General features: G+C 40.0%; 4 protein-coding genes across 4 annotated transcripts in view; 2 read left to right on the forward strand and 2 right to left on the reverse strand.

The window, feature by feature from the left end:
* Positions 1–389: 389 nt before the first annotated feature.
* On the reverse strand, positions 390–13,882 carry Grip91 (gamma-tubulin complex component 3). Its single transcript, XM_028319300.1, has 18 exons — positions 13,575–13,882; positions 13,128–13,294; positions 12,837–12,947; positions 12,578–12,734; positions 12,055–12,237; positions 11,898–11,980; positions 11,634–11,751; positions 10,986–11,117; positions 10,819–10,909; positions 9,934–10,088; positions 9,347–9,560; positions 7,197–7,336; positions 3,365–3,571; positions 2,145–2,362; positions 1,485–1,626; positions 1,049–1,163; positions 797–971; positions 390–711 (listed from the first exon to the last, which is right to left on the reverse strand). The coding sequence occupies exons 1-18, from the start codon at positions 13,639–13,641 to the stop codon at positions 679–681; spliced, it is 2,508 nt and encodes an 835-aa protein (XP_028175101.1). The 5' UTR covers positions 13,642–13,882; the 3' UTR covers positions 390–678.
* Positions 13,883–14,083: 201 nt separating this feature from the next.
* Positions 14,084–17,176, forward strand: ebi (transducin beta like ebi). Its single transcript, XM_028319290.1, has 8 exons — positions 14,084–14,259; positions 14,377–14,526; positions 14,692–14,840; positions 14,975–15,174; positions 15,266–15,386; positions 15,473–15,625; positions 15,724–15,915; positions 15,995–17,176. The coding sequence occupies exons 1-8, from the start codon at positions 14,202–14,204 to the stop codon at positions 16,493–16,495; spliced, it is 1,524 nt and encodes a 507-aa protein (XP_028175091.1). The 5' UTR covers positions 14,084–14,201; the 3' UTR covers positions 16,496–17,176.
* A 110-nt stretch (positions 17,177–17,286) lies between these two features.
* LOC114363531 (DTW domain-containing protein 1) lies at positions 17,287–18,417 on the reverse strand. The gene is made up of 2 exons (XM_028319282.1): positions 18,122–18,417; positions 17,287–18,043 (listed from the first exon to the last, which is right to left on the reverse strand). Exons 1-2 carry the CDS (start codon positions 18,314–18,316, stop codon positions 17,309–17,311), a joined length of 930 nt encoding a protein of 309 aa, XP_028175083.1. The 5' UTR covers positions 18,317–18,417; the 3' UTR covers positions 17,287–17,308.
* Positions 18,418–21,213: 2,796 nt separating this feature from the next.
* Positions 21,214–25,453, forward strand: part of faf (ubiquitin carboxyl-terminal hydrolase-like faf) — a 31,523-nt gene continuing 27,283 nt past the window's right edge. Inside the window, exons 1-8 of the mRNA XM_028319286.1 lie at positions 21,214–21,318; positions 22,006–22,079; positions 22,330–22,459; positions 22,553–22,772; positions 22,936–23,091; positions 23,169–23,367; positions 23,453–23,611; positions 23,903–24,056. Of these exons, the coding sequence (XP_028175087.1) occupies positions 22,035–22,079; positions 22,330–22,459; positions 22,553–22,772; positions 22,936–23,091; positions 23,169–23,367; positions 23,453–23,611; positions 23,903–24,056 (1,063 nt within the window). The 5' untranslated portion in view covers positions 21,214–21,318; positions 22,006–22,034. The remainder of the gene's footprint in view (positions 21,319–22,005; positions 22,080–22,329; positions 22,460–22,552; positions 22,773–22,935; positions 23,092–23,168; positions 23,368–23,452; positions 23,612–23,902; positions 24,057–25,453) is intronic.

Here is a 25,453-nt window from a genome sequence, read left to right on the forward strand (position 1 = left end):
ATAATAGAAAAAAAAAAAAAAAAAAAACATTATTCAATGAAAATATTGTCCGAACCCTTAGTATTTCTCTTCGACAAATACTTTAACACATTGTGAACCACTTTTCTTTCACGACTATAAAAATATTTTAGCTATTTAATTCATAAAACCAATTGCGCACATGTCACAAATGTCACCATAGAGAAAAGTAATCACTAGTGACTCCTAGTGAGGTGCGACAAACGAGTGCATCATAATCGATTCTTTTATCGATTAAGATATCGTATTCGAAATGTACAGAATATTAAAAAAAACATTTACTGGCTCATAAAATCTTGTAATTAACCCAATCTTCGGATTTGTATAATATTATTATACTAAGAGGTTTAAAAAAAGTAAAACACTGAAAGTTCTTAAGAATTATATTTTATTTAACAAAATCCTAGTTATTCAGTTCATAGAGAGCATGGCACTAATAAACATGGCTATGAAAAAATTGAAACTTCAAAAAAGTTTCCGTGTTACTTATTAATTACAGAACTGACATTATTGGAGAGAATATTTGTACATTTATTTCTTATTGGGGCATTTTAATTCGAATATTTAAGGCTGGAAAACTGGTTACGTAGCGCGGGCACAGACGAGGCCCAGCCAGTGGACGCAGCTATTCACATTGGCAGGTTCAGCATTCTCGACCTGTCACTTCTTTTTGGAACGATCCAGCATTTTACTCTGTAAAAAAAACAATATTTCAAAAATGATTCGGTTACGTGGCGAACTCTAAACTGAACATTTTTTAATAATTGGTTTATCTTACCCTAGCCAAGTTGAGGCCAATCTCACTGAGCCGCTTGTGCTGATATGTGAGAGGCTCGTGCAGTTTGGCATCGCCACGCTTGTAGAAGTCACTGTAGTCGAGCCGGAATGCCAGCGTTTGTAGCGACACCTCCGTGTGGAGAGCCAACTTCAGTATCAACGTTGTCACATGGCCCCTGCAGAAATAAATTACATTAATTAAGATAATTTTCATTAAAAAAATTCAGCAGATATTTTCTACTCTATTATTTACCTGTAAGTTCGAGCCCAAACATTTAAATCAGCTTTTCGACTAGCCAAGAATTGAAGGAAAATCTTTCTTTTATCTTTATCTTGCACTTCGTCAGCTGCCGTGAATGCATATTCACCTGATAAAAAAGATAAGGTTCCATCATCCAAAAAACATTAAAGCGTTATTTTAATATTCATTGCACAAATCTGTGTGTCATTAAATATTGGTATTGTTTTTATAATCGACAAGTTTAATGTGATATCGATAGTCGGAATTAGTCGATACGATTTGGAAATAGAACATCACTTTATTGAAAAGTGACAGTTTGCCATTACCGATACCGTCGCAGTAGCGGTGCACCGCGGATTACCCGAAATTAGAAACAAATAAAAATATTGTCCATTAGCTCTTTTATTACGATTATTTTCTATATTATATCTGTAACTTTGATAGTTACCTCGGGCCACTCGCTCCGCCTTCATCTGTTCGATGCGGTCCCGCCGCTCGAGCTCGGCGTTGATGCCATTGTGTAACGTCGCCTCGAAGCTGCGCAGTGCCAGCGTCTCGTTCAACACGTTACCTAAATAAGACTGCAGCTCCTACATGGAATAAGATAGTACATTAAAATCAAATAGATAATTTGTTTTTCATTTTTTAAAATAAATCTTTAAGTAGACTATATCAAAATATTGCAGTCGGTAGAGTGTAACAACAGCTTTCTTAATATTTTAGTTTTCTTAATACATATCTCTTAAGACGGCCTATTGGTCATAATAACGTTTGACGTATAACATTACATTATAATAGTGTACATAGGTTTTAACAGTGAATTAAAATACTCTTTGTCACAGGTACTCCTTGCCTTGTTTACAGGGCACAGCGCAACTAGAGTTACGGATAGTGTGATGTTGACGGCGCGTACCTTCATGGTATGGGCGTGTACTCGTGTGCTGCAGCGTATAAGGCGCTACTAAACAGTCATGTGTATAGTCCGGTCGCCGAGCACGTAGAATTTCGTCCAATGACCCCAAGCTACCCATCCTTATCGCTCGCGCGACTGTGCCACGGGCGGCAGCAGTGAGTGTGCGAAGACTTTAGCCACATACACGCCGCGTACCTGCGTGGTGTGGTGTATCATGGCGTGCGTGGAGTGCCGCTCGAGCGCGTTGTGGTGCAGCCGCAGCAGCGTGTCGAGGTCCTGGCGCGCGGCGGCGGCGGCCAGCAGCTCGGCCCACGCCGGCTCGGCGCCCACGCAGCTGGCCTCTTGCAAAGCGCCGCATAGACGCAATGCTTCGGCGCGTAGGCATGACACGCGACGCATCAGGCTCCATACCTCTGCACGTACAATGCAACTATAAATAGGGTATTTGCCACCACCAATCAATTGACGTACTTTTTAAAACTGTCAACACGAGACTCTCCCATAGATTTTATATGGCAATACTAGCCAGTGACGTCACTATTTTGTCAACTAAACTACTTTCTACAATCAAAAATCTTAATTTACTAGTAACTTCAGTGGTGGCAAATGATGATGATGATGATCCATCCGACCGATTTCGGCCATGGCGACCACTCCGACTCCTAGCTGTCTTGGTGTCAAATACCCAATAGCGAAAGCACAGGACCGGTCGTTGTGGAAATTCTTGGAATCTTCTTCATCGGAGGAAGTGGACGATGTTGGTTAAAACGAGAGAACGAGAACTTCACCCGCAGGGAAAAATCCCTGAAAAAAAAGGAAATCCTTTTTTTGATTGGTTGGCAGGTTAAATAAAATACTAAAACAGTGATTAGCTGAGTATCTTCAATCCTGAACTTTGGTAGAGGAGCGATGCTGGAGGTTTTGTTTTTGTTACGTCTAACGTTAGCGAGTATATACTTCAAATATGTATACTGCGACAACAGGCTCTTTTACGTAAATCACCCCTCCTGCACCGCTCCACGAACCTAGGAGCATACTCAGTTTAGCACCATACCATAAGATAAATTCACCGAAAACAAATGACACGAGAAAAGTCTGTCTATTCAACACCTGAGCCAAAACAAAACACTGACCGGGCGTGTACTTGAGCTGCTTCTCCAGAATGGTGTTCTCAATACGCTTGAAGCGCCACAGCTGCGCTTGACCACAGCAGCTAAGCCACAACAAATGAGCCTCGTCACTGACCGGGCATGTACTTGAGCCGCTTCTGCAGGATGGTGTGCTCGCGCCAGGCGTCGTGCAGGCTGTACTCGATGCGCTTGAAGCGCCACAGCTGCGCTTGACCACAGCAGCTAAGCCAAACAAATGAGCCTCTTGACTCACCGGGCATGTAACAAATGAGCCTCGTCACTGACCGGGCATGTACTTGAGCCGCTTCTGCAGGATGGTGTGCTCGCGCCAGGCGTCGTGCAAGCTGTACTCGATGCGCTTGACGCGCCACAGCTGCGTGAAGAGCGCGCGGTATCGGGCGGCGCACGTGGCAGGGAACAGCGTGCCCAGCGGCCCGTCCACGCGGTACTGCAGCGCGAACACGTCCCAGCCGCTGTCGTCGCGACCGTCGCCTGTATGTATACCATTATTACCATTATCATATTTTTTTGAAAAATACCATCTACCTAATTGTTACAACATAAAATGACTCAATTTAAAGGTACAAGTTCAAAGTCGCCATCGACATCACGCAGAAGCAGGGGGAGACGTTTCACCGCGTCACAACAGATTTCTATACAGGGTGGAAACGATAAGTGATCTCACTCGATTATTTCTAAACTATGCAAGATATCGAAAATCTGGTTACTGATCCTGAAAGTGTTTCATGAGCTCTATCCAACAGTACCAATAATAGGTTACAAAATGAACTGGATCTATCCGAAAATTCAATGTTTCCAGCTTCCATACATTTAGTAAAACCACTTAATATTAAAAACTATACAAGCTATCCAAAAACTGGTTACTGATCCTGAAAGTGCTTCATGAACTCTATCCAACGGTACTAACAATACGTTACAAAATAAACTGGATCTGTCCGAAAATTCAATGTTTTCAACTTCCATACATCCAATACTGCCACAGTCATGGCACTCATGTCTTGATAATATTATAGCAAGTAAAGCCTAGAACCAATGTTTTTCATGAATAATTTTAAATAAGAATGCAATTTACGAGTTAATTTTAAGTGTTTATTATTTAATAAAAAAATATTACACTTTTCATATTGTGTGGCTGGCATACATTTAGTATGGAGGCTAAAAACATTTAATTTTCGGATAGATCCAGTTAATTCTGTAACCTGTTACTGATACAGTTAGAAAGAGCTCGTGAAGCTCTTTCAGTATCAGTAACCAGTTTTTCGATATCTTGTGTAGTTTAGAAATAATCGAGTGAGATCACTTATCGTTTCCACCCTGTATATTTCTATGAAATACAATATGCGCGAATTTAGCGGAGGGGCCGGTGAGGGGTCATCAGCATCCTGGGGTGAGCACTAGACTATTCTGTGGTGGACACACAATAGTCTAGTGCTCACCCCAGGATGTTGGTCTTCGAAGATATCACCATCATTTCAGTCATAGGACGTCCACTGCTGAACAGAGGCCTCCTCCAACGATTTCCGCAAACAAAGGCCGGTTGGCAGCGGCCATCGAAGATAACTTTTATATAACAACCAACTAACCCTGCGGGAGTTTGCATCATGCGGTCCACACGGCTTATGACCGCAGTCGGTGGAGGAACACTATCTGTGGTCGCGATCCTCATCAGTGAGGGACCGAGGAAGAAGAAGAACCCTGCGGGTTCCCCTCTTCGACCATGGCAGGTCAGGGCCCTGACGAATTATGAAGTCGACTTGTCTGTGATGGAGGACCTATAACTACGGGGTAGGAAATGGCGCTAATGTGGGACAAGTCAGTTGATAGAATATCAATGGAAAGTCTTTACTCTTGCATAGAATGACGTATGCCGTACGTATCCAAATAAACAAGCGCCTGGAAATCTCATAATAAGACAATGATAATAGCGTCTTGGTCAAGCATGTAAATAAAATATCCTTTTATTCTCAATCTGTAAAGTCCCACAATGACGTAGAAAAATGAATCACGTAAAATTTTGAAACCTGTTTGTAAAACTTTATTTCCCGTTAATATCTCGTATTATTTGTGTAAATGAAGTAATAATGTTAGCGTCACATAGAATAAGGAAGGAAGTTTCCAGTAGGATGTGTTCACAAATTTTCAATACGAAATTTATCCTCGTAACATTTATCTTGTTTTTAAACACGCGTTCTTACGTCATTATAATCTTCTGAACAGTATACATAAACCTTTATTATGTGTTTACATGTTATGCTTTACTATTAATACATAGGGATTTATTTTTAAATTAAGTATCTGTACTTGTATTTATTACGCACGGTTCAGTTATTTATTTGTCCGTGGTATCGCTAGCAGGCGTTAACTGCCTCAATTCCTAGTAGGACTTAGCAATTTCACCGATTTCCTGGCGTAAAAAAGAAAGTGGTAGACAAACTGATACTTATTACGGCGCACGCGCACGGGTGACTTTTGTCACCGTTTTAGTATATCTCTCTATGGATACGAATAAGTAGTACGTTGTCTCTCTTTTTCTCTTAATAAAAGTGTAAAAGAGAATGATATACTTGTCACGGTGACAAAAGTCAGCGGTAGTGTAGTGTTGAGTCACAGTTGGAGTAGAGGTTGCCGTGCAGGCGCGCAAGCACTTGTGGACGTACCTACTGTTTAGTTATTTATCCGTGGTACCGCCAGAAGGCGCCAACTGCCTGAAGTAGGAGTTAGGTTAGCAATTACACCGATTTCCTGGCGTAAAAAAAGAAAGTGGTCCGTCCTGCACACTGATACTAGGCCTGTTCATCCTCTCCGAGTAGGCATCGAAAACAAAACACGCGCGGCCGCCGGCATGGCTAATCCACAAGGGATTTACGTGCTAGCAGTGACGCACGCGCACGTGCCGCGAAGAGCAGGAGTAAACGCTATTGTGGTGCGCTAGACGGCGACGTAGCTTCTTGTAAGTCAACCCTAGCGCATCGATACAGTACCGTCTACCGATCACTGAATAGGTTTAGTGTATATTGAATTGTTTTCTCAAGTAATAAGAGTGAAATTCGCTTACGATGGATTTCTCTGCATATCTAAACGAAACGATGCTCGACTATGAGGCAAGATAAATTATACCATATTGTTGACTATATTGAGTAGGCATTTTTTAAAATACCTTAGCGCAGTAATTCTTCTGTACGAACTACGAAGTACATTATAGTTCGTTTCATCCACGAAGACGCGCAGGGTCGAGTGAAGCGGGGGGTGCGGGGAGTTTGATCCGACCAATCCGAGCGTCATTGTTGGCATTGGTAGCGTTGCTTGCGTTGCAGAAGGCAATACGTAGACGCGAGGTCCAAATGCTGCGTGATTGGTGGATTTTGACATATCTGTCAATGTCACGTCAAAAATAACCAATCATGCAGCATTTGGACCTCGCGTCTACGTATTGCCATCTGGCGGATTTTTCATTCGCGAAAACCCTCATTTGATAGTTGTCCGCGAGTGCGCGCGCAAACTACAATGATGACGCTTGGACTGGTCGGATCATGCTCCCCGCACCCCGCGCTTCCCTCGACTCCGCGCGTCTTCGTGGATGAAACGAACTATACAGGGTGGAAATTTGTAATGCCACCTGGAGGGAAAGTACTCTTAATACTGTAGATAGAAAATTTTACTGAAAGAAAACATTCCTTTATTTTTGAAAAGAAAGAGAACTGCATTCAAAGATTTTTGAAAATTTTTCTAACATCCACTACTATACCATACAATTTCCTGTAACATAAATTAAAATAATTTAAGATTTCATGGTTTTCTTTTCATTTGATTTATGAAGTTTGTTAGAGAGATTTCATCATTATACTTAACCCTAACGATCGATGTAATAAAAATAAAGGGTGTAATTTTAACATATTTTAGTTGGTTCGATTCCGGGGTGTGGCAAGCATATTATTGGAAATCTTTAAATGTAGTTCTATTTCTTTTCAAAAATAAAGGAATGTTTTCTTTAAGAAAAAAAATCTATCTACAATATTAAGAGTACTTTCCCTTCAGGTGGCATTACAAAATTCCACCCTGTATTATTCTGTGCTGATACTTATTATTGTGCACTCACAGTTGGGGTAGAGGTTGACGTGCAGGCGCGCGAGCACGTGCGGCGGCTCGAACTGCGCGTTGGTGGCGCGCACGGCCGCCTCCAGCGTGCACGACAGGTTGTGCACGTACAGCGACGCCGCCGGCTTGCTCAGCTCGTCTCTGCAGAAACACCATTACTTAGGCTGGTTTTAGCTTCACGCGGACTGTCAGTGCTCCGCACAACCGATCTGTATGAACTGCTACGGGACTATTCCCACCTCTCGTTCCCACCACTGCAACTCCTGTGTAGCCAGGATCTACAGCTTGACCGCCACAAAAACCCAACCAATGAAGGTCAAGTTTGTCCCGGGGGAAAGTTAAGCTGTCATTGGACCCGCAACGAAATTAATCAGAAGAACATAGGATTTCGAAATTAAGGTTCGACTTCCCTCCATTGCAAAGCGGATGACAGGTGACAAACAAAGGCTTAGAACCTTTAAGAAAAGATTATGCACCACGGACAATAAATTAAATTAAGGGGGCCTATCTTATGAGCAATTAGCAACTACCTGCCAATAATATTTTTCACAAAATCGCTTAAAAGCACGGAAATTTTTCCTTGTCGCGACAAGATCGGTGTAATAAATTGCGGAAACAGATGTATGTATGAACTGCTAGGGAGCGAGCGGTTCGTGCGGACCGCATTACTCTAAAACGCTCCCTTGAAGTTCATACAGATTGGCCGTGCGGAGCGGGTCCGCACCGGGCGGTCCGCGTGACACTAAAACCAGCCTAAGGTGGATGCGGACTTATGCGGACGCCATATAAGGAGGATCGTACAATTTTTGAGTTTATCAGTTGGCAGTTACAATGGCGTCATCTGGTGAGTAGAACACGACAGTACTCTTACTTCAGCGTTCAACTGGCACCAACATGGCCCTGGCTCTGGTATCTTAGCTACTAGTGACAGGACCTGACTCTTACTGGCGCCAACTGGTGAGCGCCAAAACGGTAGCCCTCATTGGGTTGCAGACAGCATGGCCACATAAATCGTCGAAATACCTAACCATCTTACCTAAGTCTGTCGCCATAACAACAATGTTAACAGCATTGGCTATCTTACCTCTAACTGCCGGAACACAGGCAGTTAGAGGTAAGATAGCCAGTTCCTCCGTGGTTGAGGACTCCGGGTAAAGCTCGCTTCCCCTTCGGCCTGATCGTCACTTACCATAAGGTGAGATTCAGGCCAAGAGCTTCCGCGTTGTGGACAAAAAAAATCTTAAAACTAGCATAAAATATGACGCATAAGGCGCCTCCTTCGCTGTAGCGCAGTACCGCACCGCTCAAATGTGGTTTTACGTGTCATCACGCTCGCTCTGTGTGTCNGAGTTTTTGTTCCAACTCTGCCCTCCATTTTTATCTTTAGCTTCATGATCCGTCATCCATTTTTTCGTTTCACGCTCCGCTGTTTCACGATTTTGGAATGTCCGCGTCGTTTTTATTTTATGAAGTCAAAGAGTATTAAAATCTTTAAGTTATAGATCGCCCAACGAGAGTTGAGGCTTGAGGCCATCAACCCTAAAATATTCTCCAAGCCATTAAAACACATACAAGTAAAGATCAGTATCTTATAAGTTGTCTACGCTGACGTTTTGCGTAGTAGAACTGAAAAGTTATTTCTGATTATCATTCAAAGAAAATCCCTGGGCCCTGATTGCGGTAATTTGTAATGTCTCCAATTCGTTCGATATAAAGTCTGAACACATAGTTTTACTAAAACTTGCATGTCATGTGTGTGACTAGAGATGGGTAGTGGGTAAAAACCCATTTCACCCGATTGGGTTAAAACTGGGTGATTTGGGTAAAAACCCGGTTTTTACCCATTATCACCCATTCTGGTGGGTGAAAACAAAAATAGCGTTTTTTTAAAGTGAGAAGTGGTATTTGTTGCTAAGGGGGCGTTCTAGTGTTACGTAATGCAATCTGGGGGGAGAGAAGGTCTTGAAAAACGTTACAATGCGTTACAGTGGCTGTGTGTCACTCACTGCAGCAGCGTCATGAGGTGGTGCACGAAGTCGCCCTGCGCCAGCAGCAGGTAGCGGCGGTGCGCGGCCAGGTGGTCCAGCAGGTGGTGGTGCGAGGTGAGCGCGGCCAGGCGCCGCGTCATCACGCTCGCTGTGTGTCACTCACTGCAGGAGCGTCATGAGGTGGTGCACGAAGTCGCCCTGCGCCAGCAGCAGGTAGCGGCGGTGCGCGGCCAGGTGGTCCAGCAGGTGGTGGTGCGAGGTGAGCGCGGCCAGTAGCCGCTGCGACGCCGCTGCGTGTGCCAGCGCCACGCCCGCGCGTAAACCCTCCGCTTCCCACCACGCCGTGCCTGCCGTGCCGTCCGCTTCTGATCCGCTCCCTGCGGGAAGCAATGGGATTGAATACATCTGGGACGCGAATTTGTAGTAAAATTGTATCAGATCATCCCCATTCATTAGGAAAGTGTGACCGGCTACGTTTTCAGTTTGCATTTCTATAATTTCTAACGAGAGTAAAGAGTAAACATACACTGGGCTCGCTTGCTAACTCATTCAGTGAGCACACATCCACAGCGGACGAAGCGCTCATTCAGTAGCGCAGTTTATACACTATGCTCGCTTGCTAACTCATTCAGTGAGCGGCTGATCGGTAACGAACGAAGCGCGCGGTAAGTGACTGCATCCACGTGCTGTGCGGCTAACGTTGCCAGCGTTTGCTAACCTACACTACAGTGCAGTAGTAGCGGCACGTACCCGTGTGCGACTTGAGCAGCGGCTGCAGGTGGTGCGCGTGGTCGCTGGGCCCGGGCTCGTCGGCGCACGCCTCTCGCATGAACACCACGCTCTTGCCCGTCGCCAGGATCTGCGCCGCTTGCTCGCGCGACATGAAGGAGGGCACCATCCACTCTCTGATCAAGAATGGAAACATTGTTACACAAGTGTGATGAGGCGACACAATGCAAAGGGCGTAGCAGGATAGTCTTGGAAAAAGTGCCCCCAAAGCCTGAAGCTCGAAACTGTGGTCAAACGATACTTTGTATAAAGATAGTATATTGTGCAAAATTTCACCCCCCCAGGGAGCCACGCCATCCATCTATACCTAAAACTGTTTTATTTTTTTTCTCCAAAACTATGTAACTGACGAATTTAAATTTTTGCACAGGTATAGTTGTGTCTCATAGTAATAATATAAAAAAACAACAGCTCTATAACTACCTTCCATGACGGAAAAAAATAAAAAATAAAAATTGTAACACCCTGTATAATGATTTCCTTTGGTAGTACAATCACAGAACTTTTTTAAAATGAGTGCCAACATTCTACCTACGTAATCCCAAAGTTTTGTCTATCTAGCTAAGTTTCGAGCTTCAGGCTTTGGGGGCACTTTTTCCAAGACTATCCTGCTACGCCCTTTCCCCCCACACTAGCGTCTTTCAAGCGTCGTCGTCTAGTTAGCGCTATAAGCAGCGCTAATGTCGCGTCCGTACGGCTCTAAAGTAAGTTTTTCCGGAGTCACGGCGATCTTGCCAGCGCTTGAAAGACGCTAGTGTGGGGAGTCCCTTATAGAAAAAACAAAAGCCGAGCTGCAGTCATGCAAGTTGGTTAACCAACGCTAATATGCAAGGGGAATTAACTTACCTGACTCGATATTTGTCGTGCCACATCCTGTCAATAGGAACACCGCTTCGGCTTTCAATGAAAAATTCATTGTACGGATCATCAATTTCACCTGAAATTATTTTGGATTTGTAATACCTTTTTTAATTTAAAAGTGACCAAAAATAAGTATTTTTTCACAGGCTTACCATGTAGGAGCCAACGCGTCAACATGAGCAGCAAAGGATAGGTTAGTGCCGTGAGCAGGCGTCGGGCCAACGTGGCCACACGCTCGTCTCCGTGCCGGACGAAACGGTGGATGCACGAGGCTAGTTCTCCTCCTAATACATAATAAACATTTGAAGATTTAACTGGTCCTCCCACTACCGGACATTGATAAGTGAGCGTACGTTGACGGAGCGCTCACTTTAACTTCGATTGCGATCAAGTAAAGCCTGTTCCGTGAGCACGTAGAATTTTGTCCAATGACCCCAAGCTAGCCATCCTTATCGCTCGCGCGTAATTATATTGCTGTCGCGCTTGCACACTCACTGAGGGCGCGCGTCGCACAGTCGCGACAGTAATATAATTACGCGCGAGCGATAAAGATGGGTAGCTTGGGGTCATTGGACAAAATTCTACGTGCTCACGGACCAGGCTTTACACACAATTTGAATTTGCTATCTCGCCCTCTTTCTTTTTCAGAATATCTGATGAGCCCTCGCCGACAAATTTAATATCTCTTCATTTACGACTATTATTAGGAATGGAATGTTGTAAATGGCCAATAAAAAAACAAGGCTTTATGGCTAGTTTTTTTCTTAATAAAACTTCTTTCTTTCATAAATGAAGGATACCTTTCTTATGGTGTGCTGTGTGCGCCATGTTGGCAAGCCAAGTCATTCTGTGCAGAGGTTCTTGGGCCCATACGCAAACGCGTCGCAGCGTGCCGCCGCCTCCATCGCCTTCACATGCCTATTAAAAAGTAAGACAAAAAATATAAACCTAGTACAAAATCCAAATCCTTTGGGAATAAATAAGAAAAAGCTGTCATTTTATGGCTATGAAAAAATAACCTAGGTCAAGAACTGTATCTTTAAAATAGTGATTAAATATCATACCTGCGATTGGAGAAGGGCTACACTCCTATAATATTCTGTGAGTTCATCCCTTATAGAAGCAACCAAACCTTCTCCCATGAGACCTAAAACAATGAGTTGTAGATAGATAATATTTTTTGTAAATAGCATACCAATTACATAAAGAAAGAATACATACCTTGAGGCATAATCCCAGAGTTGGGATCAATGAATTCCTTGAGCCTATCATGTAGGAAGCCAAGGTGGGCAATGCGAGCATACAGAGCCTGCATCGGGCGTGACCCGCCGCCCGCACCCCGCGTTTTCACCCCGGTCGCTGCTAACACCGCCTCCCGGACACATAGGCGATCATTTGGTCGATCTAACAAAAAAAGTAGCAATTTACAGTCCATAAAGAATCAGTACATCACATAGACATGAACTTGTTTTATGTTTCGCGCGCTACGTTAATTCAATTAACGTAACGTAAATTCATCTTGTTAATCAACCAATAGACTCACAGCTAATCAATGAGGTGGTCAAAACAGCCATACCTGCTATTCTAGTCAGTTCAAGATTTTTGCTTAACTTTTTCATATGCCAAGCTGTAGCTATAACTTACAGTACTGCAACATGTGGTCACATGCAAGCAGTCTCCAGATCCCTTCTGTACATCAACTTTAATGATCAAGTGAAAAATTCATTATTGTCTACTTGCTTACCATTTGATTGTAGAACCAAAGCCATATTACTGTTATTAGATGGAAGACTCTGATTAGATCCTTGGTTTTTAGGCGCTCCTTGACTTCCCCAGCTCACTGAGCCTATTGTACTTTTGCTGGAACTTGATGCAGCACCAGAAAGCCCAATGTTTGACTTCTGTAAAAAGAAGTTGGATTAGAAAAAAAGATACTTAAGACTGCTATAAGTTTACCATTAAAAAGAAAGATAATGTAAATGCTTCATCTGAATAAATCTTACCGTGGCCAACTGGGGTATAGGAAAAAGTTGGTGTGTTGATTCCGTCTGCTGTGGTGCTTCTGACAGAGCAAGAAGCAATGAAAGAACAGAGACTCTTTGCTTTAAAATAAACTGAAAAAAAAGAAATTGATGATTTTATGCAGCAAATTGTTTTGTCATTTCAATAATTTGATATTTACTTTTTATGTTTTAGGATATGATCACACATTATAAATTCACAAACAAATGATAGCCAACTAATGCTATTTACATCATATTTGAATGTAAATAAAAAAAAGTTAAAATTCTTACAGTATTTTTTAATTTGGCATAAAATTCATTGAATTTATCCACATCCCTGGCAGACACAGAGGTAAGGCGCGATTGTATCTTTTGACAGAGGAGCCTTTCATCTTGATTGGATCGTGCTTTCTCACTGGTAGACGATAAGTACGACACGGCCAGTTCATACGCGCCATCTAGAAGTAAATAATAATAGTAATTAAAACAAAATAAGCCAAAAACACATGATGGAAATTTAATTTAAATCTTTATGGATTTTAATTTCCCAGATGTAAAGTATCTGTTTGGATACCTCTCTTGAACTTTTTAACTATATCTCTGAAATAGTCTTGTATGTTATTCATAAAAATAGGTGTAGTAAAATTTATGAATGTAATGAAATCACCATGAACCAAACATGTTTGACAGATATTGATCATAAATTATTTCGAAATTGATTCAAAATTGGAATAATACCTGGATCAGTTGACAGTCCAACACATAATTTATGAAGCAACGTAGCAAGATTACTCGACCCATCCATTCTTCCAGAGTTCAAAATAATTGAAACCAATGAAAACAATAATAATTCAAGTGTATCACATAAACGGTTTTATTTCCATATTTCGCTTTGGAACCGGAATTTATAGAGTAATTAAAAGCAAGGTGGTGGTATTTAAAAATCACATTACTATTAAAAATATTAAAATATTGGATTTTGTGAAATTTGTAAATATCGCTCGCTTTCGTTACGGTCAACAACTTGACAGAGTTTTTTTTAAACTGAATGACATTGACAAATCAAAAAGAAATTCAAATTCACAGAGTAAGCATAACATAATAGTGCTGTACCCCAAGGACGTACAACTCTTGTAGTCGTATCGCAATCGTACAGCATAATTACAACGAAACTTTCTTCGTAAATGACTTCTAGTAAGTTCTAGTGTGTGAGTGTGACATTTGAGAACTATCTTTGTAAATAGTTTTGAGTAAAAAAAAAGGAATGTGTAGTGACTTCTTTCTTTTCTTTTTGTTTCAACATCAACAAATACCTTTTCTCTGTAAATGTTTAACAATTTGAGGGCACGATTGAAAACGTAGAAAATGAGCTTCTCGAGTGATGAAGTTAATTTCTTAGTTTACCGCTACCTACAAGAATCTGGTGAGGTTCATTGAACTGCTGTAGACGCTAGCTACGTGATGGTGGAAGAGCATGATCGTAGCGCGTCGTGGTAATTTTTATTTTGTAGTACCCACTTTTTAATTATTTCTATTTTAGGTTTTCATCATTCCGCATATACCTTCGGCATTGAGTCTCACATTTCACAAAGCAACATAAATGGGGCTTTAGTACCTCCGGCGGCGTTGCTGAACATACTTCAAAAGGGCCTACAGTATACAGAAGCAGAAATTACACTCGGAGAAGATGGTACTTAATTTTTTACAAAACACTTATGACAGCATCATATAGTTATTGGTATAGCTATTCAATTTGTCATTTTAAAACATTGAGGCACCATGAATCATTAACTACCTGCCAATTCTAGCGACAACATGGGAATTATTTACCAAGTGACCATCCATCTTATTCCAGGATCTGAAACTCGTCTAACTGAGAGCCTTAGTTTAATTGACGCAGTAACACCAGATATTGTTGCTGCCCGTCAAAATGCACATAATGCACAAAAACAAGCTATTAAAGCCGAGCCTGGCTCAGGAGGAGAACAACAAAATGGTGTGGAGGTAAGTGACTATGATCAAGGAATTCAAAATTAAGAATATTATGTTCCTCTTCGAATATTTACCACTTTATTTTGGTCCATAGGTCCAATATCTGTGATATTGACATATTGTGATAATTTTAAAATACTTTTTAGGGCACACCGTGTACCACGGCAACAACAACAGGGGGTGCTGCCACGCCCAGTGCTCCAGAGACCATGGATGTTGATCAGTCCATTGAAATTCCTGCAAGCAAAGCCACTGTGCTCAGAGGTCACGAATCTGAAGTGTTCATTTGTGCATGGAATCCCAGCACTGACCTACTAGCCAGTGGTTCTGGTGACAGCACAGCAAGGTATGTGTGAAATGTTTTTTTGCATTGTTTTAATAAATATAGGTACAATGCAAAAATAAGAGAAGTTATTTAATATCTTCTATTTTTATAGGATTTGGGATATGTCCGATAACCCTGCTACCACTCCAAATCAGCTTGTACTGAGACATTGCATCCAAAAAGGTGGAGCAGAAGTGCCTAGCAACAAGGATGTCACATCATTGGATTGGAATGTAAGCAATCAACAGATTTTTATAGTATAATATTGTCTAAACCTTCATTAGATTTAATTTTTGTAACAAAATATAAATTATTTCAGTGTGATGGCAATCTGCTGGCCACCGGATCATATGATGGCTATGCTCGTATATGGACTACAGATGGAACCCTGGCGTCTACATTGGGTCAACATAAGGGGCCCATATTTGCATTGAAATGGAACAAACGTGGAAATTACATTTTGAGTGCAGGAGTAAGTTTTAAACATTTATACACAAGAAAGTAAAATGTATTTACAGTTATTTTTAAAGTATGAATAATTAATTAATTATGTTGTAAATTACTATTTAGGTGGACAAAACTACTATAATTTGGGATGCTGCAACTGGTCAATGTACACAGCAGTTCTCGTTTCATTTGGCTCCAGCACTGGATGTAGATTGGCAAACAAATACTTCATTTGCATCATGTTCTACTGATCAGTGCATCCATGTATGCAAGCTCAATGCTGATAAACCTATCAAGAGCTTCCAAGGACATACAGTATGTATACCCATCTTATTTTAATCACACATTATTTAGGTTTATGAGAGAAAGGTACTTAATTTTTTTTTTGTTCCAGAATGAAGTAAATGCTATTAAGTGGGACCCACAAGGACAGTTGCTTGCATCATGTTCTGATGATATGACCCTAAAAATCTGGTCCATGAAACAAGACACTTGTGTTCATGATTTGCAAGCACATTCAAAAGAGATTTACACCATTAAATGGTCACCAACTGGACCTGGAACTCAGAATCCTAACATGAATTTAATCTTGGCCAGTGCATCCTTCGATTCTACTGTGCGCTTGTGGGATGTAGAAAGAGGAGCATGTATCCATACCTTGACAAAACATACAGAACCTGTATACAGTGTTGCATTTTCACCAGACGGCAAATTCCTTGCCAGTGGTTCATTTGATAAATGTGTACATATTTGGTCTACTCAGACTGGGGGACTGGTGCACTCATACAAAGGCACAGGAGGAATTTTCGAAGTATGTTGGAATTCCCGGGGTACTAAAGTTGGCGCGAGTGCTAGTGATGGAAGTGTATTTGTTTTAGATTTACGCAAATTGTAGTAAATAGCTGGTGTTAGTGTTCACTGAAACACTAACATGCCTATGGACACGCCTTTTAATGTATTAACATGAGCAGTGACTGCCACAGTTTGGTCACATTGAAGGTATTTCTAAGGTAATGACTAAAGTTATATAAACTGATATATTTCAATACCTAGCACTAGTTGCATAAGTAATAACTAGCTCATAATGTGTATTAATTTCTTTACTTCTAACAATATTGTCCTAATTATAAGTAATATTACATAATTTTTTTTCATAAATTTTGTTTGGGGTATTAACATTATTATCAACTATTATAACTGATAATATAAAAGCAAGGAAGAGCTTAGATTGACATTCCCAAAACAAATTCAACTTACATGTAATTTATTTTCTATATTTTTTGTAGATTTACCATGTTTTGCCCATGGGTACTGTTTTGTTGGACTAGTCTGATTTTTTTCCCATATTGGTTGACAGACCACAGAAATTTAATTTAGAAACCTCAGAGAAATAGTTTTAGATCATTGAATGCTTTGGAGAAACTAGCGAATATAATTTATTATCTTTTATTAGTTTATTTTCCTTTTTATTCCTATACTAGCTATTTATTCATTATTTTCCGTTACACTGGTTGACTGCACAACAAAACCGTACTAAAGACAAAAAGGGAGATTTACCAATAGATGTATGAAATATCTTAATAATAGTGTATGAAATGATACATTTATTGTATAATTGAGAGAAATAAATACTTTTTACTCTTAAGAAGTTATCTTATTATTTTTAGTAAAATAAAAACAGGCATGTAGCAAATTATACATTTTATTGTTATAACATAGGTCTCTTATATGCCAGCAAATCTTCATGTTTGTATAGTGAGTGAAGCTTTTCATACATGTATTTAAAAAAATATAATAAGTTATCATACTGTCCTTTGTATGGGATACATTGTTGGTGGTCACAGCTGTTAACATTGTGAATGGGATAATTCAGGGTGAGGTAATTCTTGTAATTATGATCTCGTCCCCATGCACATAAATGTAGTTCTAGCATAAGTTGATGTAATGCCTCTATAGTTGACAAATACCATCGAGGGCTTCCTTTCTGGTGACGCCAGAATTGAGAAGCTCTATTCTGTAAAACAACTTTGGGCAGCTTTTGTAATCTAGCATCTGCAAATATTCCCCGACTTTGATTCCATGTACTATCAATAAGTACAACCCTGGTTATTGGCAGTTTGGTTGCATGGTATATTTCTGAACAAACTTTATCTTCTTCAACAATTTTTGTCATAAGAGTGCCAACATTAAATCCATGAGGCAATTCAGCCAATAGTTGTTCACTGTAAGTAACATCACTCTTTTTTCCTGTAAATAATTCGCGTACAGTTTTTGCTTCTATTCCGGGGTAAAGCAACACAGTGGTACCATCATGCTGATAGTTTGGTACATCTGGGTATGTAAATACATTAACATCAAGAGGTGCTAACACAGCAGCGTGTGCGGCAGTGCTTTTTCCATCAATTTCACGACGGTGTTTTATAATGTCCACTTTGACAGGCAACTAAAAAAATTACACAAAAGCTGAGCGAAATAGGTAGGTAACCTAGGTTATCTAGTTCTAGTTTTTAACTAGACTTACCTTGCACAAAGGTATACAACCATCCAATTGTGAAACTGGAACAAAACAAGTGTAACAGAAATACATTCTTGATTTCCCACATTTTGGGCAAGGGCTCCGACCGTTTAAAGAATTTAACGGTTCCGAGTTTTCTATGGCCATATTCTCAAAGGGATTATCATCTCTAAGTCTAGCTTCCAGGCTCTTGGGATTCATGTTTTATTAAATTTTAGTTTGAGAGGTTATTTTGTTTTGATACTTAGAAAATATTGGCAGTGACAGAACAGTACTGATACTGACCACAGAGCACACAAATCTTGACTGACATATCTGTGACTGACAGTGTAATCATGTATTAATTTTCTCTATGGTGTAATCCGTCCATCCGTCTCCGTCACATGCATAGAGAAAAGTAATACATAGGAAATAGAGAACCCTCTCTGTCAAATTTTTGAGCCTACTAATTGACAGCCTGGTGTTAAATTCGCTGTANTCCGGTATCCGGCCAAACAACTATCCGTTTCATCTCTAGTTAAGACTACGAACAAATCTATATTATTCACAATAGCTTCCATTGTAATTACATGTTAAAAACCGCATTTAAAGTTGAATGTTATTGGTGACGTTACACAGCCCAAACTAAATTTAAAACAAATAAACAATCCTTATCTGTTTTTTACCCCCACCCCTGACCATTACTTATCTGCTTATTCGCAAAACACGTTATTTGCGAGGTATGAGTAACTTCATTGTTGTTTTAAAGGCATGTGCTGATAGGAAAGAAAGGGTTTAACAGATTCTGAGAATAGATAACAATGTCACCTAACGAAAAAATCACTTTCTAGTACCGTAATCGAATCTTTTTCTAAAAAAAAAGAACTAAAATACATTTACAAGAAGAGTCAATTTTAATTTTTTTCGGAATCGGAAGGCTAAGTTGCGGTTTGGAGCAGCTGGAAATAGCTTAGAATATTAATAAATAATGCAGTTATACCGACCTATGTTGTTTCAAGTCACGATCTAGCAGGTCTTCGGAGAAAATTAGCACTTTATGTCTCGTTTCATACAAAAAAAACACAAATTATTTTTTTTAAGCTAAAGTATCAGGTTTAGAGAAAAATGTGATATGACATGTCGTGATGAGTGAGCAAAGGACTATCGATTGGCAATTTTTAAAATTCGATTTTCCGAAAAAAATCCCTATGTCCACTTTAATGCCATTTCGATCCACCGTGCGCTCCTGTGAACGTGTTGAGCGTTTTTCAAATTAGACTCCCGTTGTTTGCATAGTCGTGAAACGGTTAGCTGGTGAAGAATAGGACCACGCCCACTCTTCGCGTGGGTGAATGAAATATGCGGACATCAGGTCTTCCCGTATCATCTAACTAGCGTGGTGGTGTAAGCCAAATCTTCCATTAACCTCTAGTTAAATAGAGAGGATCTTCCTGCAATGGAGACTATTAATTTTATGATAAACTTGCAGAAGTTGATAAAACCTTCCCAAAATAAATGAATAACGGTGGCGATATGTCTGTTTGTAGGTGTGTAGAGGAGCTAAAAACAAATGAGAAGTGGGTGTTACCAGCGCTAAAGATGATGCGCGAAATTTGCTGCCTGTACGAGGCGGGCGGTGGGACTGGCGTGCGGCCGCACGTCACGCGCCAGGAGCTCATCGACCGCCTGCAGACGCAGCATTCGCTCGTCATTCTAGTCACCGACTCGCTCACGCACTATATGGACGGAGTTAGGAACAAGCAGACAGGTACGTGTAAAGATATGTTAATTTATGTCATCTTTTAGAAGTCCTTACAATCCACGCTGCCTCCAATTAACGCTGCAGTGAGCTGCTCTTTTTAGGCGGTTCACATCTAGTGCTTTCCTGTAGGCCTATAGTCCGATTTTTAATTCGACGGAATTCTGACAGCTGTCATTTTTTGACAATTCAGATGTAATAAGCCTTTTTTGCTTTGAATTATTAATAAATAATATGAAATNCCACCCTTGGGGGTTGTTTTTTCTATTATTAAATTTAAATGGGACCACCCTTGAGGTATTACCTATACGCCGAAAAAAGATTTGTTCAAATCGGTTCATAATTGGCGGAGTTATCGCGTAACAAACATAGAAAAAAAAAAAACATACGGGTCGAATTGAGAACCTCCTCCTTTTTTGAAGTCGGTTGAAAAGGCGACCTTTTTTTCACTGATGGTCTGATGACATGATGCATGCAGTTTAGTCAGATTACGCAGCAAGTAAACTAATGTAATTTTCGCTATTCAATCACAAACGATTGCAACCGAAATCGCCTGAAATGATTTGCCCCCTAGACAAGTGGCAAAATCTGACATTCTATTCGGACGGATTCGATTTTCGGAAAGTGTGACTAGTCTAGTCTACTAATAGACCCACTGATCGCGTTTGAAGCATCTGTGCGGCGCTAAATTCGTCACGACATGCAACGAGACAATGAGCCAACTATCCGGCCGCCGGATATCCGGCTATCCGGCCTAGCAGCTGGCCGGATATCCGGTATCCGGTATCCGGCCAAACAACTATCCGTTTCATCTCTAGNCCGGTGTAAACACCCACGGGTGGAATGAAACGGGTTTTTATTGGGTTTTTACCCTCATGTGGGTTTTTACCCGGGTGGAAACCCATCTCTACATGTGACTCATGTGAGAAAAAGTAGCTTTCTGTTAGTTTTTACCGGGTCTCCAGTGTGTTGTGTGTGTTCTTTTGCGACAGAAGAAGACACGCTGGAGACCCGGGTTTGTACAGATTGAAACAAATTCTTTGTTTGCCTGAGGCACACCTGAGGCCTCCACTCTCGCTGTGCGACCTTAGCGACCTATACTAAGAACTATGTTATTAATGCTAGAATTTCTGTGAATCACACTTTTAGACACTTAAAGCGCCTAATGATTTAAGTCATATAGCTAGCTACTGTAGAAAATGTGCATGAATACAGATGTAAGGTCTCTTTCTCGTACCGTATAGCGTTATCTCCCTCATATTTGGGTACATTTTCAAGGAGTCCATCAATAGATAAAAGAATCGGCCCTTTAACTGTGTTGACAGCTAAAAAAAACTATCTGCTGAAAATTTTTGATATATTTTTCATCTATTTTCGTTCTTTACGTCAAAAAGGTGTAGTGATTTTCTATTTGTGATTTTGTTCAAAGATTTACGTGTAATTTGGATATAAGTTGAAGATAAAGGTACGGTATTCTGTTATTTTTCAATTTAATACAGTGGATTTTACGTCGTAACGTAAATAACATAATTTTTTCGCTTTGTCTTGTTTGGGATAATGACGCCATTTTGTCGCGCCGGCTGATCGCTATGAATTATTATTTTCATGTCTTCATTGGGTTGGGCTATTGGTGCAAATATTTTTTTATGTAATGAAAGTGAATTATAATTTCTAAACTGTTATTGCCGTCTCGTCAAGTTGATAAATTACATAAGAAGTGGCACATATAGTTGCAGTGAACTTGCATTAAAATTTAGAGGTACCTGGAAGTTGAATTTGTGAGTTCAGTTTTGACCAAGTAAATTGTTATAAAATGTTCTCTCTTATTTATCTACCTGCAGTCTAACTCATCTTATTTGCTGATGCATACCTACTCTATCATTGTTAGTTCTGTAGTCTCTATGACATCAATATTTCCTAGAAAATGCAGCACAAGGGACAGAAGATTCCATTACATATAAGTAGTATCTGTTGAATTTAATTGAATCGATAATTTATAGCTTTTTATACCTTCTAATTAAAAGGTCAAAGAGGATTTGGAGAGAGTTGAAGAACACCTTCAGTTATCAAAATTATTTATGTATCTGTATCATTTATTTTCATGAAGATGGTATTATTTAGGATATAGGTTAAATTTTTTATATTTTTTCAGGGGGCAATGAATAACTATACAATAAAATAATGACAATATCTATGAATGATCAACAAGACCAAATGCCCGGGGAAGTAAGTAATCTATGTTAATTTATTCATGTAGTGCAAAGACATATTTTTTATTATATTGGAGGGTTTTAAGGCATTTAGAGGGTTAGAAGCAACACCTCATCCAAAAGAATGCATCTTGCTGGTACTCTGTCAATATAAAAACATTATTGTTCATAGGTACTTCATAGTTAATTGCACATAAAGATGGAAATTACCTATTTCGAAATTTATTTTATGATATTTGGTTGTAATAAGTGTGAATGTTAAACAGATGGGTTTCCCCGAGGCAAAGTTAAGAGCACTAGAAGAAAAAATTTCCCATTCACGTTGGGTTGTTCCTGTTTTACCTGAGCAAGAACTAGAAGCTCTTCTTATTGCTGCTACAGAACTTGCAGCAAAAGGTAGAATATCTTTCTTATCTTCAAATTTTAATGAGCAGAGTAACTTAATTGCGAATTTCAAAATATACATAAAATATTATTTTTTATTATCAGGGGAAGATGTTAACAATCCACTCTGCCAACGATTTTACAATGATGCCCTCACAGTATCATTTACAAAGATTCTTACTGATGATGCTGTATCATCGTGGAAAAGCAACATTCAGCAATGTGTTAGGTCCAACTGTGAGAAACTTGTCAAACTATGTGCTTTAAAATTGGATGATCCAAGATTTCTGAATTTGCTGTGTATGGCATTTACTCCTAGTAACAAGTAAGTAGAACATTTGATTATTTGTAGCTCATGACTTTCCTAAATCAGCCATGTTGTATACTTAGGTTTATTTCAAAAAGAAAATTATTTTGCATCAGAATGCAGGCATAGATATATGGAGGTTTAATGAATAATACTTAACCCTTGACACTGACATTTTCAGATTTCACACGTTTAATGCATCCCGTACCTGTGAGGGTCTCTCTGTGACCACCAGTTCAACATCAGTAGGTCAAGGCTCTACTCAGGAACCAGAAGTTTTTGCCAAATCGCATGATCATCGAACACCAAGAGGATGGCTGGTCCATCTTATCAATGTGTAAATATCATTAAACCACAATTAATATTTATTGCTCTGAAAATAAGTTGGTTTACTAATTTAGATTTGTGTTCTAGATTTGGTCAAGCTGGTGGTTTTGTTAAGATTCGTGAAAGGTTTGAAGCTATTATGGGTTTTCAAAAGCCTGATCTCACCTCATCTGTGAACTCGGAGGAAAAGGTTTCTATGGAAATAACAGAAAAAGAAACTGAAGATAGCAAAACCACCAAAGCTGACGATTCTGAGAGTGCCCCAGTAATTTCAGAAACTAATGAGGTATGAATGGATCTTGTAGATTTTCGTCAGTAAGACAATGACATCTTTTTAACAGGACTTTTCTAAATGTCACATACTGTTTCAGCTACCAACTCCTTCTCGTAACGAACAACCTTCTTCTCTGGAGCAGTCTGCTAGTGGCGAGACACGCGTTGCGGTGGTGTGGCAGCTGCTCCGGCCTATCGGCGCTTGCCACGAGCATCTTACTCCGCATACTGTTATAACATACCTCCTCCCTGTTTTGGTGATTATTATTTTCCAATAATTTATTACTAATATTTCTTTAATCTTAGGCCCAGTTTCCACCAAGGCGGAGCGGAGCGGAGAAGTGTTTTGAATAACCAATCAGATTTAATTATTCACAAAACTCCTGTCTCCGAAATTCTATTAAAAAATTCGTAGACACAGAACGGAGGTCCGCTCCACTATGCTGTGCCTTGGTGGAAACCGGACCATATTCTCAGTGGATTATCAGCAAAAAAAAGTTGGATTGTAGTATTTGATGAATCGATGTACAATTATTATGCATTTTTAGGAATGCATCCCAACACTATTAGACAGTTTATCTGACGAGGAGTTGAAGAGGGAAGCCCGCGGTACTGAGAATAAGACTGATACGGTATCTTGTTTGATTCGCGCCTGCAAGCAGGTGGCTCTAAAGACTCCCCAACATCACAGTCTTGTAAAATGTAAGTAAATATTACATTCACCTTACATTTTTCAATAAAACACTATGATTGTGTACTAATAATGTATACCATATAAAATACTGAGATTTAAAGGGAACAATTTTGATTAAAGATTGGTTAAGGGTTTCATCCATGTTTAGTTATGTATTTGGAGTAAAGCCTGGTCCGTGAGCACGTAGAATCCCGTCCAATGACTCCAAGCTGCCCATCCTTGTCGCTCGCACGTAATTATGTTGCTGTCGCGCTCGCACACTCACTGCGGGCGCGCGTCGCACAGTCGCGACAGCAATACAATTACGCGCGAGCGATAAGGATGAGTAGCTTGGGGTCATTGGACGGGATTCTACGTGCTCACGGACCAGGCTTTAGATACTTAAGTAATAATGTTATATTTGTGACTGTCCTTAATCTTTTTAAGAAACATTGAGACAAATTGTGTATGATTTCTCTAGGTAAAAATTGCATGGTTGCACTGGATTTTAGATTGGAGTTGTTGCATTTGTATTCGTAATTGTTGTACTTGTTTAATACTAATTATTAAAAAAAAACGTTTTTGCATTCACAAACATGTTTATTTGTGACTTAATTTGATTAACTACTGTGTTTGTTTTGAATGTCAAATAAAATATGTTTGAACTTGAAAAATCTAAATGGTAGGTCGTCTAAACATTTACATTACCTACTTCACTGTATTGTTGCTTTATACACTTATTTTGTATTCCATGTTTTGGGGTTTGTGCTGTCTGTTCACCAACTTAGCTTGGGACTTTTGAATGTTAATTGTCGTAGTCTTAAATTAACACTAATAATAGATGCTAACTACTCATATTAATACTTATTGTAAAACCACATTGATGCACATGCAGAGTAGGCGCAAAGCAGGAATGCCGACGAGGAAATAACTTTTACGTATTTTTTTTTTCAATACAAGATGATTTAATATGAATGTGCTTAACACCTGTGTGTTGTTATATTACGTAGATGAGAAAATATATGAATGATTTTTTTGTACATCTAAGTTTGGCATTGTTTGTAACTGTCATTATGGTACTACGTCACGAAGTATTCAGGTGGACATCTCGGACGGCGCTCACGGCTCACGTGGAGCAGTTGCACTCCCTGTAGCTGCTTAGGGGCGCAGTCTTGGTCATTCCTCCCCTATGCTGCTACACGGTCTGTTACTGACTCCCATTCATCTCATCGCTGCACTTGTTACTGTGGGTCTCTTCACCTGTGCTGTTTGCATGACTGTCCTTATGCATCTCATTACTAAGGGCCACATTGCATATGGTGTTTACAAGATTTGGTGCCTATGAAACTACCTGTGTAGTCGTTAATACTAATTGTGATTGTTTTTTAAAACTCATGCTATTTTCCATAAATCATTATACAATTTT

This window comes from Ostrinia furnacalis, unplaced genomic scaffold, assembly GCF_004193835.3.
Source record: "Ostrinia furnacalis isolate ACB-3 unplaced genomic scaffold, ASM419383v2 OfSCF7161, whole genome shotgun sequence".
Taxonomy (NCBI): domain Eukaryota; kingdom Metazoa; phylum Arthropoda; class Insecta; order Lepidoptera; family Crambidae; genus Ostrinia; species Ostrinia furnacalis.